General features: G+C 45.4%; 2 protein-coding genes across 3 annotated transcripts; one reads left to right on the forward strand and one right to left on the reverse strand.

Annotated features, from left to right (window-relative positions):
• The first annotated feature begins 1,823 nt into the window (after positions 1-1,823).
• On the forward strand, positions 1,824-6,282 carry LOC126990387 (putative nuclease HARBI1). The gene is made up of 4 exons (XM_050849007.1): positions 1,824-2,158; positions 3,225-3,351; positions 3,886-4,014; positions 5,390-6,282. Exons 1-4 carry the CDS (start codon positions 1,877-1,879, stop codon positions 6,241-6,243), a joined length of 1,392 nt encoding a protein of 463 aa, XP_050704964.1. The 5' UTR covers positions 1,824-1,876; the 3' UTR covers positions 6,244-6,282.
• Positions 6,283-6,898: 616 nt separating this feature from the next.
• On the reverse strand, positions 6,899-10,561 carry LOC126990388 (uncharacterized). 2 transcript variants are annotated; one of them, XM_050849008.1, is made up of 5 exons: positions 10,326-10,561; positions 8,651-8,901; positions 8,283-8,446; positions 7,872-7,925; positions 6,899-7,319 (listed from the first exon to the last, which is right to left on the reverse strand). In XM_050849008.1, the coding sequence occupies exons 2-5, from the start codon at positions 8,884-8,886 to the stop codon at positions 6,949-6,951; spliced, it is 825 nt and encodes a 274-aa protein (XP_050704965.1). In that variant the 5' UTR covers positions 8,887-8,901; positions 10,326-10,561; the 3' UTR covers positions 6,899-6,948. The 2 variants fall into 2 exon arrangements, with proteins under 2 accessions (XP_050704965.1, XP_050704966.1); XM_050849009.1 differs by lacking the exon at positions 7,872-7,925.
• Positions 10,562-16,032: the final 5,471 nt, after the last annotated feature.

Here is a 16,032-nt window from a genome sequence, read left to right on the forward strand (position 1 = left end):
GGTGTTTGATAGATACATTACCAGTTCTCTGAAAGACAAAATGCGTCGCAAGCGGACAAAGGGCAAGTCTACCTACTATCATATCAGAGACAGTACCGTGATCAAAAACATCTCACTCAAGGACTTCCTGTCAAATGTGAAGACGAAAGCAGAGCTCACGGAATACTTGGCTACAAAGTGCATCTCTTACAGCAAGGCCCATACAGAAAAGCTGAAGAAGTTTCTTGTGACGTCTGGAACTGTGACAAAGGGAAACACGAGTGTCCCTGCGCAGCTGCTCACACACAGCCAAGAAGAAGCCGACACACTTGTGATATTACATGCTCTCACAGTTGAGAAACATGCTGAATTCACCATTGATTCACCAGACACTGACATCTTCATATTGTTGATTCACAGGTGCTCTGAACTGCCACTTGACACCCGATTTCTGACTGGAAAAGGAAAAACCCGGCGGAGTATTCCAATAAAGCAGATATATGACGCGCTTGGAGAAAAACGTGCATCAGCGTTGCTGGGATTTCACACGTTCACAGGAACTGACATGTCTGGACGATTCGCTGGCAAAACTAAGGAATGGTGCTTTTAAGGTATTCTTGACCTGCGACGAGAATATATGGAAAGCCTTGGAGTCTTTGGGACATACAGACCTCTCAGCAGACACATACACACACTTGGAACGTTATATTTGTCTCCTGTACAAATCCAAAGTACATACGAAGTTGAAGGATCTCCGCTGGTACCTCTATTCTAACCGCGCAGCGCAGGGAGAGAGCCTACCACCCACAACCGGAGCACTGAATCTACACATCCAACGAGCCAATTATATCGCCATAATTTGGAGGAAGGCAACAGAAAGTCACCCATCTCTTCCGTCACCAGTGGAATACGGTTGGCAGTTACTTTCGGATGATGGACCTTACATAGCCATTCGGAGCTCGGACCCTCCAGCACCGGAAGCCGTGATGAACCTCATCAAATGTGGGTGTAAGAAGGGATGCACAGGCCTATGTAGCTGTCGCTCCAACAGCATCCCATGTACGGAACTTTGTGGGTGTGTGAACTATCAGTGTGACAACAAGCCAAGTACGCATGAACCGCTTGTGATGGACATGGACGAGAACGACGAATGGAACAGAGATTTTGTTGATTGAGGCTTACCTGAGCATTAATCGTGAGAATTATGTGTTTGTGAAATAGGCGTTCCGTGTGAGTAATTAACTAATTATTTGCTTCTTAATGTGTACTGTGATTGGAAAAAAGCTAGGTGTTTGGATTATCGCATCTATGTATGAGCAGTTTGTCAATAAATGACCCCACTTTAAGTGGGGTCATTTAACCTAATATATGTCCCTTACAGGTATTTTCATGCAACTTTCATTGAAAATAATGTTAAAATTGACATCCTTGTGTTCGTAAACATCGGAAATGATATATTACACATGTATATGGCATATATATATCCAGAGATATGACAAAATATGTAATTTGCGCATTTTTTGGCGGCCATGTTGGATTTTCTCGATTTTTTTATCAGTTGTGCGTAAAAGAAAAAATGACAACATACCTTATTTTGATGTTCATGTTACCCTGATACAGAAATAAGTGAGAAATCAATTTTAACAAACAACAAAAACGAAATTACATATCGACCTACACTATGCTGAGAAGATCATCCCCACTTAGAACTTTCTTCAGCACCCGGCCTCTGTCCCGCCTATACTGGGTTTGGAAGGCTGCGTATTTTTTCCTCCTTAACCTCGTTGGTGTGAGGTTGCCGTGGTGCACCGGTCTTGGGGGTGCACCACGTGGGGGGCGAGGAGGGATCCAGGCATCAAACTGTGCCTGGATATCTGCCAAATGTCTTGGTGTGTTAATGGAGAGGTGCTCCGAGGCTGTCCTGACGGATTCTTCCAGGGCCCTGACGAGGTCCCTGTCGTCCTCCGCAGGCTCAGGGCCGGATTGTCAAAACTTACCTTCGGACGACGGGACCCTACGCGCCGAAATCCCTACCGTCAAACTGTTTTGGGTCGCGACGGGACCCGTTGCTGCGCGGGGGAAGAGGCGATACGAAGGGACAGCACAGGGCACCTCTTGCCCCGCGCCACACGTTGCCTCTGATGTCCCCTCCGTTCTTTTCATCCATTTGTCTGACCAGGTAAGCATATTTCCTTTACGCAGTGTTACTTTTTAGGTGTTTTATGATTACGTTGATCTGTATGAGCAAGTAGAAAACCATGAGTAGCCTGCAATGGTTAATACTGGCTATGCCAATATGTGCTCCTTCGGCCCATGCCTCCCGTCACCAAACTAACCAAATATTAGACCACACAAGGGCATGTTCCAAACTTAGTGATAGGTTTTAGGTGTTTTATCGTTGCATTGACCTATAAGAGCAAGTAGAAAACCATGAGTAGCCTGCAATGGTACTGGCTATGCCAATATGTGCTCAGTCGGCCCAGCCTCCCGTCACCATACTAACCAAATATTAGACCACACAAGGGTATTTTCCAAACTTAGTGATAGGTTTTAGGTGTTTTATGGTTGCAATGACCAATAAGAGGAAGTAGAAAACTATGAGTAGTCTGCAATGGTGTGGGGTGTCCAGGGGGGCAGCCCCCATGGTCAGCTATGTAGACCAGTTTATTTCTTTAATATACTTATAATAAAAAAAATTATGAACATTAAGAGAGAAAGGGGGACAGAAACCTATCTCACTTGGTCAGAAGCCAGGAACTGTTGGTGGTCATCCAGAATCGGTAATTGTGTCGATTAGTTATTTGTTTATTTCTTTTTATCACTTGTAAACGCAGTATATGATTGATTCGCAGGTAAAACTAGAGTAACACAACAGTGTGTGATAGGTTGGAATGGCTAATTATGCAGTGGTAAGTGACAGAGCTGTGGAGTTAATCGACACAATTACCCCTGAATTTACTATAATTGTCTGAGTGTAGCCAACCTGGTGTTGACTTTTTCTAACCTATCACAGCATGGAGCAGTATTCCAGCGTTGGTTTCACAAGTGTATCATAAGCTAAGTGTACTAAGTCAGGGGTGCAGTTGTATACATTCCTCCTGAGGAACCCCAGTGTTTGGTTTGCTGTGGCACTGATGTGGTTAGCTATATATACCTGTTTATTTATTTCATGTTGGTGGTAATCCAGAATCTACTATAAGAACATGGTGACATATGTGTTATAATTTATATGTTTGCTTTTAAAGGTTTGTGTGATCATGGCTGCTTACGATGATGTTTGGGATGAATTCGACCTCTGGGATCAATGGGAGGAGCTGGAGGAGATGGATGCCCCAAGAGTTGTCGTCCGTAGACCTCGAAGGATTGTCACAGGTATAAGTGAGGGGTGAAGGTATCTATTTTACTGGTTCCTCAATCCAGTTATTGAAAAATATACGAAAATTGGTTGAGTGTATATAATATTACGTATGTAGCGTCCCTACAAATTATTATTGAATTTGCAAGGCACTCGAGCCTTGTGCATGCCTTCTTGATTGGTTCCATGGTCGCTAACCTATACTGGAGTCCCGAGTTCGAGGCTTGGCGAGTACACTTACTGAGAATATATTTTTTTACCAAATCAATTTCCATGTTTGTACAAGGTGCCAAAAAAGCATTGTGACATATTATGTACAAGTAAGAATTCAGGGGTAGTATTATGCTGGTATCAATTACGTACCAGTCCTTACATTACATACCTACACTATTACACCTGTGAATGTGACAGTGTTATATCCCTGGTCAGCTACCAAACTCATTCACACCCTTCTATCCCAAAGCCTTAAAAACCGACTTTCGCAGCAACAGTGACATAGAAATGAGTATATCATATCCAATGCAAACTCACTGTGTTTATTCCACTTACAGATCGGATGAATCCCTTCACGGCAATGAGCGACAACGAGTTTGTTGATCGTTTCAGATTAAGAAAAAATTCAATGTATGATCTCATTGAAGAAATACGAGAACATCTTCCTGCCCCAACTGACTCCAGAGGTAATTTCTTATCATTATATAAGTAAAGTGGGGTAAGAAAAAATATAGGGGTGTATGGGGTAAGAACGAATCATCTCGTATATATTAATGCCATTAATCTAATGATGTCTTTTTATCATCGAAAAATAGGTCATTTTTTTGCAATCAATACTTTGCCTGTTTGAGGAAATACCAGTTACTTGTATGCGCTTAAGATCGTTTTTTCCGTGATCAGGCGAAAAAAGTTTGTCAAAACTTTGAAGTATCTTTCATGAACTTAGATTTTCTCTTTCCCTGTTAATTGTGACAAGACTCTTTTGTTGTAGCTTTTCCAGAAGTCGAGCATAGTAACCGTTGTAGATGAGTCGATGGCTTTGATGGCGCGGTCATACGCAATATGGGTATACGAGCGAGGAATGTCACATGCGCAGTTAATGGAAAAATACCAAATAAAGAAAACATCCTTGCACGATCTCCTGAAGGCGAAGGACAAGACCAAGGACATCAATTACGTGAATGATTATGCCTTACTCGTCATCATCATAGTAAGAGGAAGGAGGGGGCACCGGAGAATGGTGATCAGCTGATTCGGGAGACGAACCTCATGGCCCCATGCATTCATTTGTGTTAAACTTGAGAAATATTAAAATAATGGTACTTACAAAATTTTTGGAGGGAAACTAAGGTATTTCCTTAACAGATTGATATTTTTTCAAGATAAAAATGCATATATTTAAATTTAAAGGATACATTTTTTCTCCAAAATATACTATATTTTTTCTTACCCGAACATGATATTTTTTCACCCCTTTTTGGGTTAAGAAAAAATCAGAGGAAAATATTCATATTAAATACTGTTACGTATGCTAGGCTCAATTTGACCTTATATTATGATACGGATAGAAGTTTATATGTATCAGAGAAGTCATGATGGATATACAGGAAAAACTTCTCCTGTGAAAAAAAGTTTCAGGTTTTGCACTTTTCTTACCCCATTTTACTATAATCATGAAATGGTGACCCTAGCAGTGGTGGCTCAAAGCATAAATTGGTGGGGGTGCTGCTCCAAAAAATGTTTAGGCCAGTGGTTCTCAAAGTGGGGGCCATGGCGGGTTGTTGCAAAGAGTACATTTCTACATAGTTTCAGGATTATGAATGTTATTTCTTTTCTTACCTTTGATTGGCGGGATGAGATTATGCAGAAAAATAAAGGGGGGGCGCAGGAATGTTGAAAATTCATGAAGGGAAGAATGGAGAGGAAAAGTATGAGAACCACTGGTTTAGCCCTTGCTGTAATCCACATTACAGTGCAACCAACTCAGGTGTTCATCCTTCCCTTTTTGGGGATTGATTACTTAAAAATAAACTATAACTTTAATTTTCTTTTTTCTCACAGGATGTCCTGTCCCAGCACATTTACAGACACTGATAGCACTACGCTGCATGATGTCTGGGGATCACCAGATGACATTAGGTGACTGCCATGATGTCTCCCAGACAACAGTTAGCCAGTGCTTGAAGGTGGTGTCACGAGCAGTGGCTAGTTTGAGCAGGCATCACATAATGGCGCCTTCTGGGAATGATCGGCAGAGGACTGTTCAAGAGTTCTATGCTATCCATGGCATGCCTGGGGTTATTGGTGCAATAGACTGTACACACATAGCTATAGTGAGACCGTCTGTTGCAAATCCTGAAGTGTTCCGATGCAGGAAGGGTTACTTTTCAATGAATGTGCAAGCTATGTGTGGTCCCGATCTGCTTTTTCACAACGTTGTTGCTCGTTGGCCTGGGAGTGTACATGACAGTAGAATTCTGGACAACAGCAGACTTTGTGCACAGTTAGAAGAAACTTTGGAACCACAATACCACCTGCTTGGAGATGCTGGTTATGCCCTAAAGAGGTATCTCCTAACACCGGTAGCAGTTCCCACCAACGATCATGAGCGAGCCTACAACAGCAGTCACACCCATACCAGGAATACAGTGGAACGTGCATTTGGTGTCTTAAAAAAAAGATTTGCATATTTAGGAAAGAAAATGAGGACTAGTTTAGATACAACTAAAGCAATCATTGTTGCAGCAGTAGTCTTACATAATATAGCTGTGAAAACTAGACTGGTCATGCCACAAGATGGAGCGGAACATGCAATAATCAATGTCAATGCCCTTCATAATGGAGTTCCAGTAGACAGGCAGGGAAATGCACAAGGCAGATTGAAGCGTCAACAAATCATCAGGGATTTTTTCTGAACATCATCCTCATCATTGACGACTACTCCCATCTCTTTCACAGCTCCCCCCCTCTTTCAATATCTTTCCTTTCTCATTCATTATCTCATGTGTTCTGAATTTATTCATATATTACTACTTTCCAATATGATTTTTTATCCCCTTTATAGTTTTCAGTTAGTCTTTCACCAAACTCTTTATCAAATCGCTTTTTCCTTTCTTTTAATGTTATGGTTACTTCCATATTGCATTCTCTTTATTTTTTTGTTCTTTCCCTTTTTACTTGCGCCTCCATATTATTTTCTTGAGATTTCTAATAAAGTTCCCTTTCCTCTTTTTCTATCACCTTTATCTCCTCTGTCCACCATGAATTTCCTATTCTTTTTTTATCTCGCACCAGTTTCAGCCCTGAAACCTTTCTTGATATAATAATACTCTTCAATATTAAGTTGATTATGCTTCCGTTCTGTGCACTGTATTTTTTGCATGTATGAAAATGCTTTATTTATATTGTTTATTATAAAATAAAAATTCTTGTTACCCTGAAGTTGTAACCTTTCATTTCTAAGAACTTACCAAAGTGACCTATTATTATGTATTCTTTGCACACACTAGGACAGCAGATAATTACAGAAAAGTGAGATGTTTTAGGAACAAAAAGTTACTAAAACAATGGTTACTAGTTCATCCTTTTTTATATATATTATATATGCTCTTACATATATCTCATGTGCAGTTTGCGTGCTCTTTTTCTGCAATGAGTCGATACATTTTTGCTTCTAAAGCTTTTTCTTTTGCCTCCTCTTTTCTGGCTTCAGCCTCCTCAAGCTTCAACTCCATGTATCGTAATTGCATGTCCATCAATTTTGCCCTCTTGTTCTGAAACTCGTCGTCCCTGCTTGTGCTGGCCTTCACTATCTCCCGGACTTCTACGTCTTCGCCCGCTTTCCACCTCCCGGCTCGACGTTGCCTGCTCGTCATCCTTACGGGGCTGGCAGGCACAATTGTTTCCCCAACTTTGTTGCCGCCCTGTTCTTCATCTGGTGTTGGTGCCAGTGGTTCGGAACTCACCAACTCACACCAGATGTCGGAGCGTGCTGGCAGTAGAGTAAAATAAATTATTAGTTGATGAAAACATCTGTTAATGAAATGCAGTGGTGTACGTGTCATCTGGCATATTTGTCTGAAAACAGATGCGTTATCAATCAATTAAATTTTTAAATTTTCTAGAACTGCCCCCATGATTGCTGACTCAGCACCACAAATTGGCATATTAAATAATATGCTTGCTATACAGATGCTATGTTCATCAAACAAAGATTGGATCGGATTATGATTATTGGAAATGTACACCACTGTACTTGTTCAATAACCTCCATTTACGCTTACATATTTAAGTGGCAATGTTCTCAAACGATTATGGTTCTCGCCAACAGTTTTAGGAAGAAGAAATTCCCACCAAATACAGAGGAAGCACCTCAGACCCATTACTGCCACGTTCAATGGCACTGTTATTATGTTCATTTATAATAAAAACTTGTGATGCATTTAAGTGTGTGTTGAGCTTCGCGGGATATATAAACAGGCAGAACACCTGCTTACGAGGTATTTACTTATAAGCTATTCTCCTTATGAGTGTAACATCTTACCTCTCACAAGAGACCTTGAAAATCGGATGAGTCGACCATGGTGGTTCGACTTTGCTGGGAATAAATACATCTGAGTAAACACAAGTATAGTACAGCATTATTTAACTTAATTTACTCAAAACCTGTATAATCGGTCGAAGACTCATTGGAACACAGAGTTTTGATGAGATGTCTGGGGAGGACACAGCTTAGGCTGAGTGGAAATGAGTGATGAAACAAGTGTAACAACGGCAGCATCAAATAATGTGGATTCAGGATGATACCCATGTGATGAAGTTCCATTATTTCATGACAAAATAATTGTAATGTCAAGATATCCATATCTACTATTCATACGTATTTAACATTCATATTTCCTATGTATACATCATTTATCTGTTATAATGCAAATTGATTATATTGTATACTTACGCTGAGATGGCAAGGCATCATCATCATAGGGGTTGCCGATGTCATTAATGTCATCCCCGAGGAGTGTGAGCACTTGCTCACAATCTGAGGTCATGTCTGGTGGAGGCGCGCCACCACCAGTTTTGAACACCTCCCGTTTCAAGTCAGCCTTGCTTTTCTTCGCCCTAAAATAAAATAAATAGATATAGATAGATAGATAGATATAGATGGATAGATATAGATAGATATTTGTTGTACTGGTGGTGCAGTTCTTGAATAAATGATGAATATATTAAATTTAATAAAATTTTAGAACTTGGGGCCATTAATGAAAGTGTTGTTCAGAAGGGCATTGTTCACAGTGTACAGATATATTTTTCTTCACTTACTTGACTTTCAGTTGCTCCCAAACTTTCTTGAGCTGCACCTCTGACCGTTGGGGCCCCATGTTGTGGGCATTGAATTTTTCGGTAATTTTCGCCCAGGCCTCCCTCTTCTGTAGGAGTATCCTCCCGTCAGTCTTTAGGCTGAGTAGGATTGGTTCCTCAGCTATTAGGCCCAATAGCAACTCTCTTGCCGGGGGCGAAATGGGACCTGTCCTCAGGCACTGCTCCAGGGATGCCATCGTCACTAGTTAGTGCTGTAAGGAAAGCCAATGTAGAAGGTAATATTATATAAGTGTCGTATTGTCGATGAAACGTATTTGATTTTATGCCATAGCATAAATAGGCAGGTGTCCTTGCTTACATTAATTTAACCTTATACCAGTTTAAGTATGATTTATGAACCCAGATAATACATGTGTGGTTACATTAGTTTACATTACATTATCGTGCACAGAGGTTATATAGCTCACTACACCGCTTGAAAACTATAACAGATTCAAGTTGTGTTTGCACCTGGTCAGTAACTTAGGTAGGCCAGGGGAGTTATGGGGTTGACCATGTGCACACTGCTGGTAGCTCTTGGGAACGTATTTACCCTGCACAGAGGTTATATAGCTCACTACACCGCTTGAAAACTAAAACAGATTCATGTATGTGTTTGCACCTGGTCAGTAAATAAGGTGGTAAGGGGAGTTAAGGGGTAGACCCTGTGCACACTGCTGGTAGCCAATGGTAGCTCTTGGGAACGTATTTATCCTGCACAGAGGTTATATAGCTCACCACACAGCTAAAAATCATAATTAGCTTATGCATCTGTTTGTACCTGGTCAGTAAATGATTATGTTATTGCTGAGGTGGTGTTGTGGAGACTGCCTGCTGTTGACCTCAGCTCAAAACAAATGGAATGAAGGTGCTTTAATCCTTCCCTGCAAGCCACATAAGCTACTTAAGTATCCACACAGGCTAGCTACGTCAATAATCAAACAAAAATACCCTAAAAACTGGCACATGCCCATAAAGTGGCCAGTCAAGGCAGTGATAATTATAATTGGTCATGGCCAGGGCAACGTGGTCTCGTCAGTGCTCCCTCCCTACGGCTAGCCAGACTCAAAGAAATATATTTGGCTACCCACAAGGGGTAACCCTGTCAGGAAATGCACAAAAACATCATACAATGGGTCATATGATGAGTAAATCCAGTCATACGGGTGGGGCTGACGAAAGCCCAACAGGCTGTAGTCAGCTCGCCCTCAATTAGGCTAACTAGACCCAAAGCAAGCTGTTTGCCTTCCCACAAAGGTTAACCCCATCAATAAACACACAAAACATCATACAATGGGTCATATGATGAGTAAATCCAGTCATACGGGTGGGGCTGACGAGAGCCCAACAGGCTGTAGTCAGCTCGCCCTCAATTAGGCTAACTAGACCCAAAGCAAGCTGTTTGCCTTCCCACAAAGGTTAACCCCATCAATAAACACACAAAACATCATACAATGGGTCATATGATGAGTAAATCCAGTCATACGGGTGGGGCTGACGAGAGCCCAACAGGCTGTAGTCAGCTCGCCTTCAATTAGGCTAACTAGACCCAAAGCAAGCTGTTTGCCTTCCCACAAAGGTTAACCCCATCAATAAACACACAAAAAACATCATACAATGAGCGAAAATGTCCTACCTTGTAAGTAAATGCAGGGAAACTTGGAGAGGTGGTGATGACTCCTTCCCGCCAGCAGACGAAAAACAGAATGAAGATAGCGATGCGCATGTAAACAAACCTACCGACGTACCAACCCCTCCGTGATCCAGGTACTCGAAGGGGGAAGAGGCGGGAGGATTTGACGGTTCCGATCGCCATTACAGTGCTGAGTTCTCCCGTCGTGTGGAGCCGTCGGTGAAGGGGGAAGGAAGGTTTTGACAATCTAAGCGTCAGCCTCTTCGCCCTCCCCACCGCGGCTGAGCGCAGGGTGTTCGACTACCGATGTTACCACCGCTTCCGGGACGGCAACAACATCGGATCGCTCTTCTGCTCTTACCCCCCCTCTTCGTGCCCTCACGGGGGGTGCACCAACGACGGCCCTCGGTGGGCGGGGCCGTCGCGGGCTCCTACGCAGTGATCGTAGAAAGTCCTTGTACTCCCGGTTTTTCCGGTAACTTGTAATGGAGTCTAGAGTACGGTGGGGGAGAACCTGCACGCGGATGTTAGCGCACAGCTCTCCAACCGGTAGCTCAGAGTGGTCCCTTTCGTAAGTGGCCATCAGGCTCACCTCTTCTGGGTCCCACCTGGCCCTCGGCCGGGTCACTGTCTCCTGTAAGAGCGCCGCGTGAAATGTCTCAGGGTGTGCTCTCCGTTGGTGTAACCTTCGCCCCGGGAATGAGGCGAAGGTCGAGCCACACTCTGGACAGGTAGGGGAGCGGTCTTCGCCCCGACCGGCGGCAGCTTCCGCCATCCTGGATTTGGAATGGCGAAAATAAGAAAGTTTCAAAATAACTGCCGCTGGGAGGTAGGTGTTTGGTTACGCAGCGATTAGAGGGGTGGCGGGTAGGCCCCAACCCTGCGCATCCAGCGGGAACCACGTGGAGGCCACCTACCAAAAGTAACTATGGTTCTAGTCTAGCCCAGGCCTCCTGGGTTCGACCTACGTGCACTTTTCGGCTAATGCTTCAGAGTCATAGTTACTCCCGCCCTTAAGGGCGAACGACCTACCCCCGCCGATTACCCGCTTGCCTCGTCCAGCACTGACGAGGCAAAACAAACCATTATTATATGCGAGCGAGCTACTCTCGCTGATTACCCACTTGCCTCGTTCAGAGCTCATGAGGCAAAACGAGCCATCAGGTACTGGCGCATTACCCATCACCCCCCCCCCCCCCACCCCGTTTACCCGCCACACGATTCATGACTGAGGGCCTCGTCCAGCGTTTAACCGCCACACATCAAATTGTATGTCGTATGAAGGGCCAGTGTCTCCTTGACTTGTCCGTTACTCCAGCCGTTTAACCGTCACTCAAGCAGTCGGTGACTGCCTCGGCCAGCGCTCAGGAGGCAGAGCGAACCATTAAGGGAGAGCGACCTACCCCCGCCGATTACCTACTGGTCTCGGCCAGCGCTCGCGAGTCCTGAGTCCGTTACTCCCACATTTTACCCGTCAGTTACTGCCTCGGCCAGCGCTCAAGAGGCAAAGGGAACCATTATTAAGGGAGAGCGACCTACCTCGGCCGATTACCCCTTTTTTTTTTTTTTTTTTTTTTTTACGTTGCTGCCTATTGCGCCGGTAGGCATCTGCCTGGTGGGGCCTGATGGTCGGCCCAAGGCTTCTTCCAGGTGGGGCCTGATGGTCGGCCCAGCCCGTTCGGGCGCAGGCGAGTGTTTATAGTGGCGCCATCTTGCATTGGGTCATGCTGCCCCCCGGAACTCGTACTTGATTTGCTTGGACGGCTTCCTCTAGAGTCCGGGTTGATGGGTGGTCTTCAGGACAGCATGTGGGTAGTTTTAAGCCACTCGGCGGTGACCGAAAAATCCGAGTGGTAGCGTGAGGATTCGAACCCGCGTCGTCCATCACGCAGCGAATGTGGGTCCAGTACGCTATCACTTCGGCCACCGCCTACCCTAGGCAAATCGAACCATTATTAAGTGCGAGCGAGCTACCCAATTTGATTACCCGCTTGCCTCGTTCAGCGCTCACGAGGCAAAACGAGCCATCAGGTGCTGCCGCGTCCCCCCCCCCCCCCGTTTACCCGCCACACAATTCATGACTGAGGGCCTCGTCCAGCTCTCAAGACGCAAAGTTTACCCGCCACACACCAAATTGTATGTCGTATGAAGAGCCAGTTTCTCCTTGACTTGTCCGTTACTCCAGCCGTTTACCCGTCACTTGAGCAGTCGGTGACTGCCTCGGCCAGCGCTCAGGAGGCAAAGCGAACCATTAAGGGGCAAGCGTCCTACCCCCGCCGATTGCCCGCTGGCCTCAGCGAGCGCTCGCGAGGCCTAAATCCGTTTATCACGCCGTTTACCCGTCAGTGACTGCCTCGGCCAGCGCTCAGGAGGCAAAGCGAACCATTGAGGGCGAGCGACCTACCCCCGCCGATTACCCGCTGGCCTCGGCCAGCGCTATCGAGGCCTGAGTGCGTTACTCCCGCCGTTTACCCGACAGTGACTGCCTTGGCTCGCGCTCATGAGGAAAAGCGAACCATTAAGGGCGAGCGAAATACCCCCGCCGATTACCCGGTGGACTCGGCCAGCGCTCGCGAGGCCTGAGTCCGTTACTCCCGCCGTTTACCCGTCAGTTACTGCCTCGTCCAGCGATCAAGAGGCAAAGCGAACCATTGTTAAGGGAAAGCGACCTATCTCCGCCGATTACCCGCTTGCCTCGCCCAGCACTCACAAGGCAAAACGAACAATTATTAAGTGCGAGCGAGCTACCCCCGCTGATTACCCGCTTGCCTCGTCCAGCGCTCACGAGGCAAAACGAGCCATCAGGTGCTGGCCTCAAGTCGCAAAGTTTACCCGCCACACACCAAATTGTATGTCTTATAAAGGGCCAGTGGCTCCTTGAATTGTCCGTTACTCCAGCCGTTTAACCGTCACTCGAGCAATCGGTGACTGCCTCGGTCAGCACTCAGGAGGCTAAGCGAATCATTAAGGGCGAGTGATCTAGCCCCACCGAATACCCGCTGGCCTCGGCCAGCGCTCGCGAGGCCTGAGTCCGTAACTTCCGCCGTTTACCAGGCGACCTACCTCCGCCGATTACCCGCTTCCCTCGTCCAGTGTCTCCTTGACTTGTCCGTTACTCCAGCCGTTTAACCGTCACTCAAGCAGTCGGTGACTGCCACGGCCAGCGCTCAAGAGGCAAATCGAACCATTATTAAGGGCTAGCGAGCTACCCAAGTTTGATTACCCGCTTGACTCGTTCAGCGCTGACGAGGCAATACGAGCCATCAGGTACTGGCGCGTCCCCCCCCCCCCCCCCCGTTTACCCGCCACACAATTCATGACTGAGGGCCTCGTCCAGCTCTCAAGAAGGAAAGTTTACCTGCCACACACCAAATTTTATGTCGTAAGAGGAGCCAGTGTCTCCTTGACTTGTCCGTTACTCCAGCCGTTTACCCGTAACTTGAGCAGTCGGTGACTGCCTCGGCCAGCGCTCAAGAGGCAAAGCGAACCATTAAGGGGCGAGCGTCCCACCCCCGCCGATTGCCCGCTGGCCTCAGCGAGCGCTCGCGAGGCCTAAATCCGTTTCTCACGCCGTTTACCCGTCAGTGACTGCCTCGGCCAGCGCTCAGGAGGCAAAGCAAACCATTAAGGGCGAGCGACCTACCCCCGCCGATTACCCGCTGGCATTGGCAAGCGCTCGCGAGGCCTGAATCCGTTACTCCCGCCATTTACCCGTCAGTGACTGCCTCGGCCAGCGCCCAAGAGGCAAAGCGCCCTAGAGCACTGAACTTGGGTCCATTGCACCCACCGATAGTGACATCGTGCGCATGCGCACTGTTCCTGAGGAGATAGGCGGCTGAGCTGCAGTATACCTTCAGTTTACCTAGTGAGCTGATTGAGGTAGGTCACCCTTCTCCAATTCCGTTGTTGTTTTCCAGACCAGAACTTAGTTCGGGTTTATTACACCCAGTTCAGTGATACTTTTAGGAAGATTTTGTTTGAGGAATGACTTTGGTGGGGACAGTTAGGGCCAACAAACGTGAAATTCCGGAATGTATACGGAAGAAAGATACACGCACACCTGGAAGTTCTGCTTTTCTTTACACTAAAGACATGACAGTCGTATCCCATTTACCTAAAACAAAAACAGCAAAGAAAAATGTGTTACTGCTGTCAAGTATGCACACACAGGGGAATGTGAATCCAGTAAACGGTAAGCCTGAAATAATAGAATATTACAATGAGACAAAAGGAGGCGTTGACACATTTGACCAAATGTGTGCTACTTACAGTTGTAGCAGGAAAACTAACAGGTGGTCAATGTGTGTTTTATGGGATACTCAATATGTCTGTCATCAATTCATGGATAATATACAAAAGCAACAACAGTGACACAGACGGGGCAATAAGGAATCGAAGAAAATACATGCATGACTTGGCGTTGGAACTCATAAAGCCCTCTGCTTACGAACGAATGATGACTCCAACTCAACATCGCCTGGTCAAGAATGCAATCAGGCAGGTGTGTTCTATCAACATTCCCCATGGAGCAGCTCTGGGTACAGCACCATCGGCCGCTGAACAAAAGCAACCCCCGAAACGGTGCAGGAAGTGTGACACCAAAGCAGACAAAAAGACACGCTTTAGGTGTTACGTCTGCCAAGACCATGTCTGCATGAACCATTACATTCCTGTTTGCTATGACTGTGTCTGAGTCTAAGGTAAATAATAATTTTGAAATTTTGTTTTCCATGTGGTTTTGTAAAATAGTTTTTGTTTCATTTCATTAGCCACCACTATCTCATAACTACTGATTAGTGGAATATAATTGGAAGTTTCCTGATCATTGAGAGTAGGTTGCACGGGATAGGTACCAGTGGTGTGAGGATCCTGTGTGTGAGGGTTCATAGTCTCTATTGTATCTAAGTCAACAATTAAATATAGTTTCAAAAGGTTAGATAACTGGAAAACAACATTTTAGTGAAAAATTTGACAGTTTTGTTGAAAAAAATCATATTTTTCTCACTCTCTTCTCTGACGGATGTGATTTTTTTAGGAAATCGGGACCACATAAGATGAAAGCCCAACATCTTAGGAGCATTCTGTTGAAGTTTCGGCAAAATCTATGGAGCCGTTTTATTTTGGCAGAATTTTTATGTAAAATTTTAATATTTTTTCGTTTTTTTACCCACATACTTTATAAATTTTATGTTTAATCAGTTATGAATAAATAAGACTTCTGAACATGTATAATATCTTATAAAAGACCTAAACTACATGTCTACATAATATTATTAATGAATATGAATATTTACTATTTTTTCCTTAATTTCCAAAAATGGGTCCAATGGACCCATGTTCAGTGTAACTGTGACCAGAATTCAAGTTCAGTGCTCTAGGGTTAAGGGCGAGCGACCTACCCCCGCCGATTACCCGCTGGCATCGGCCAGTGCTCCCGAGGCCTGAGTCCGTTACTCCCGCTGTTTAACCGTCAGAGACTGCCTCGGCCAGCGCTCAGGAGGCAAAGCGAACCATTAAGGGCGAGCGACCTACCCCCACAGATTACCCGCTGGCCTCGGCCAGTCCTCGCGAAGCGTGAGTCCGTTACTCCCGCCGTTTATCAGTCAGCTACTGCCTCGGCCAGCGCTCAAGAGGCAAAGCGAACCATTATTAAGGGAGAGCGACCTACCTTCGCCGATTACCCGCTTGCCTCGTCCAGATCTAACGAGGC

This window comes from Eriocheir sinensis, unplaced genomic scaffold (genome assembly GCF_024679095.1).
Source record: "Eriocheir sinensis breed Jianghai 21 unplaced genomic scaffold, ASM2467909v1 Scaffold161, whole genome shotgun sequence".
In the NCBI taxonomy this organism is placed as follows: Eukaryota; Metazoa; Arthropoda; class Malacostraca; order Decapoda; family Varunidae; genus Eriocheir; species Eriocheir sinensis.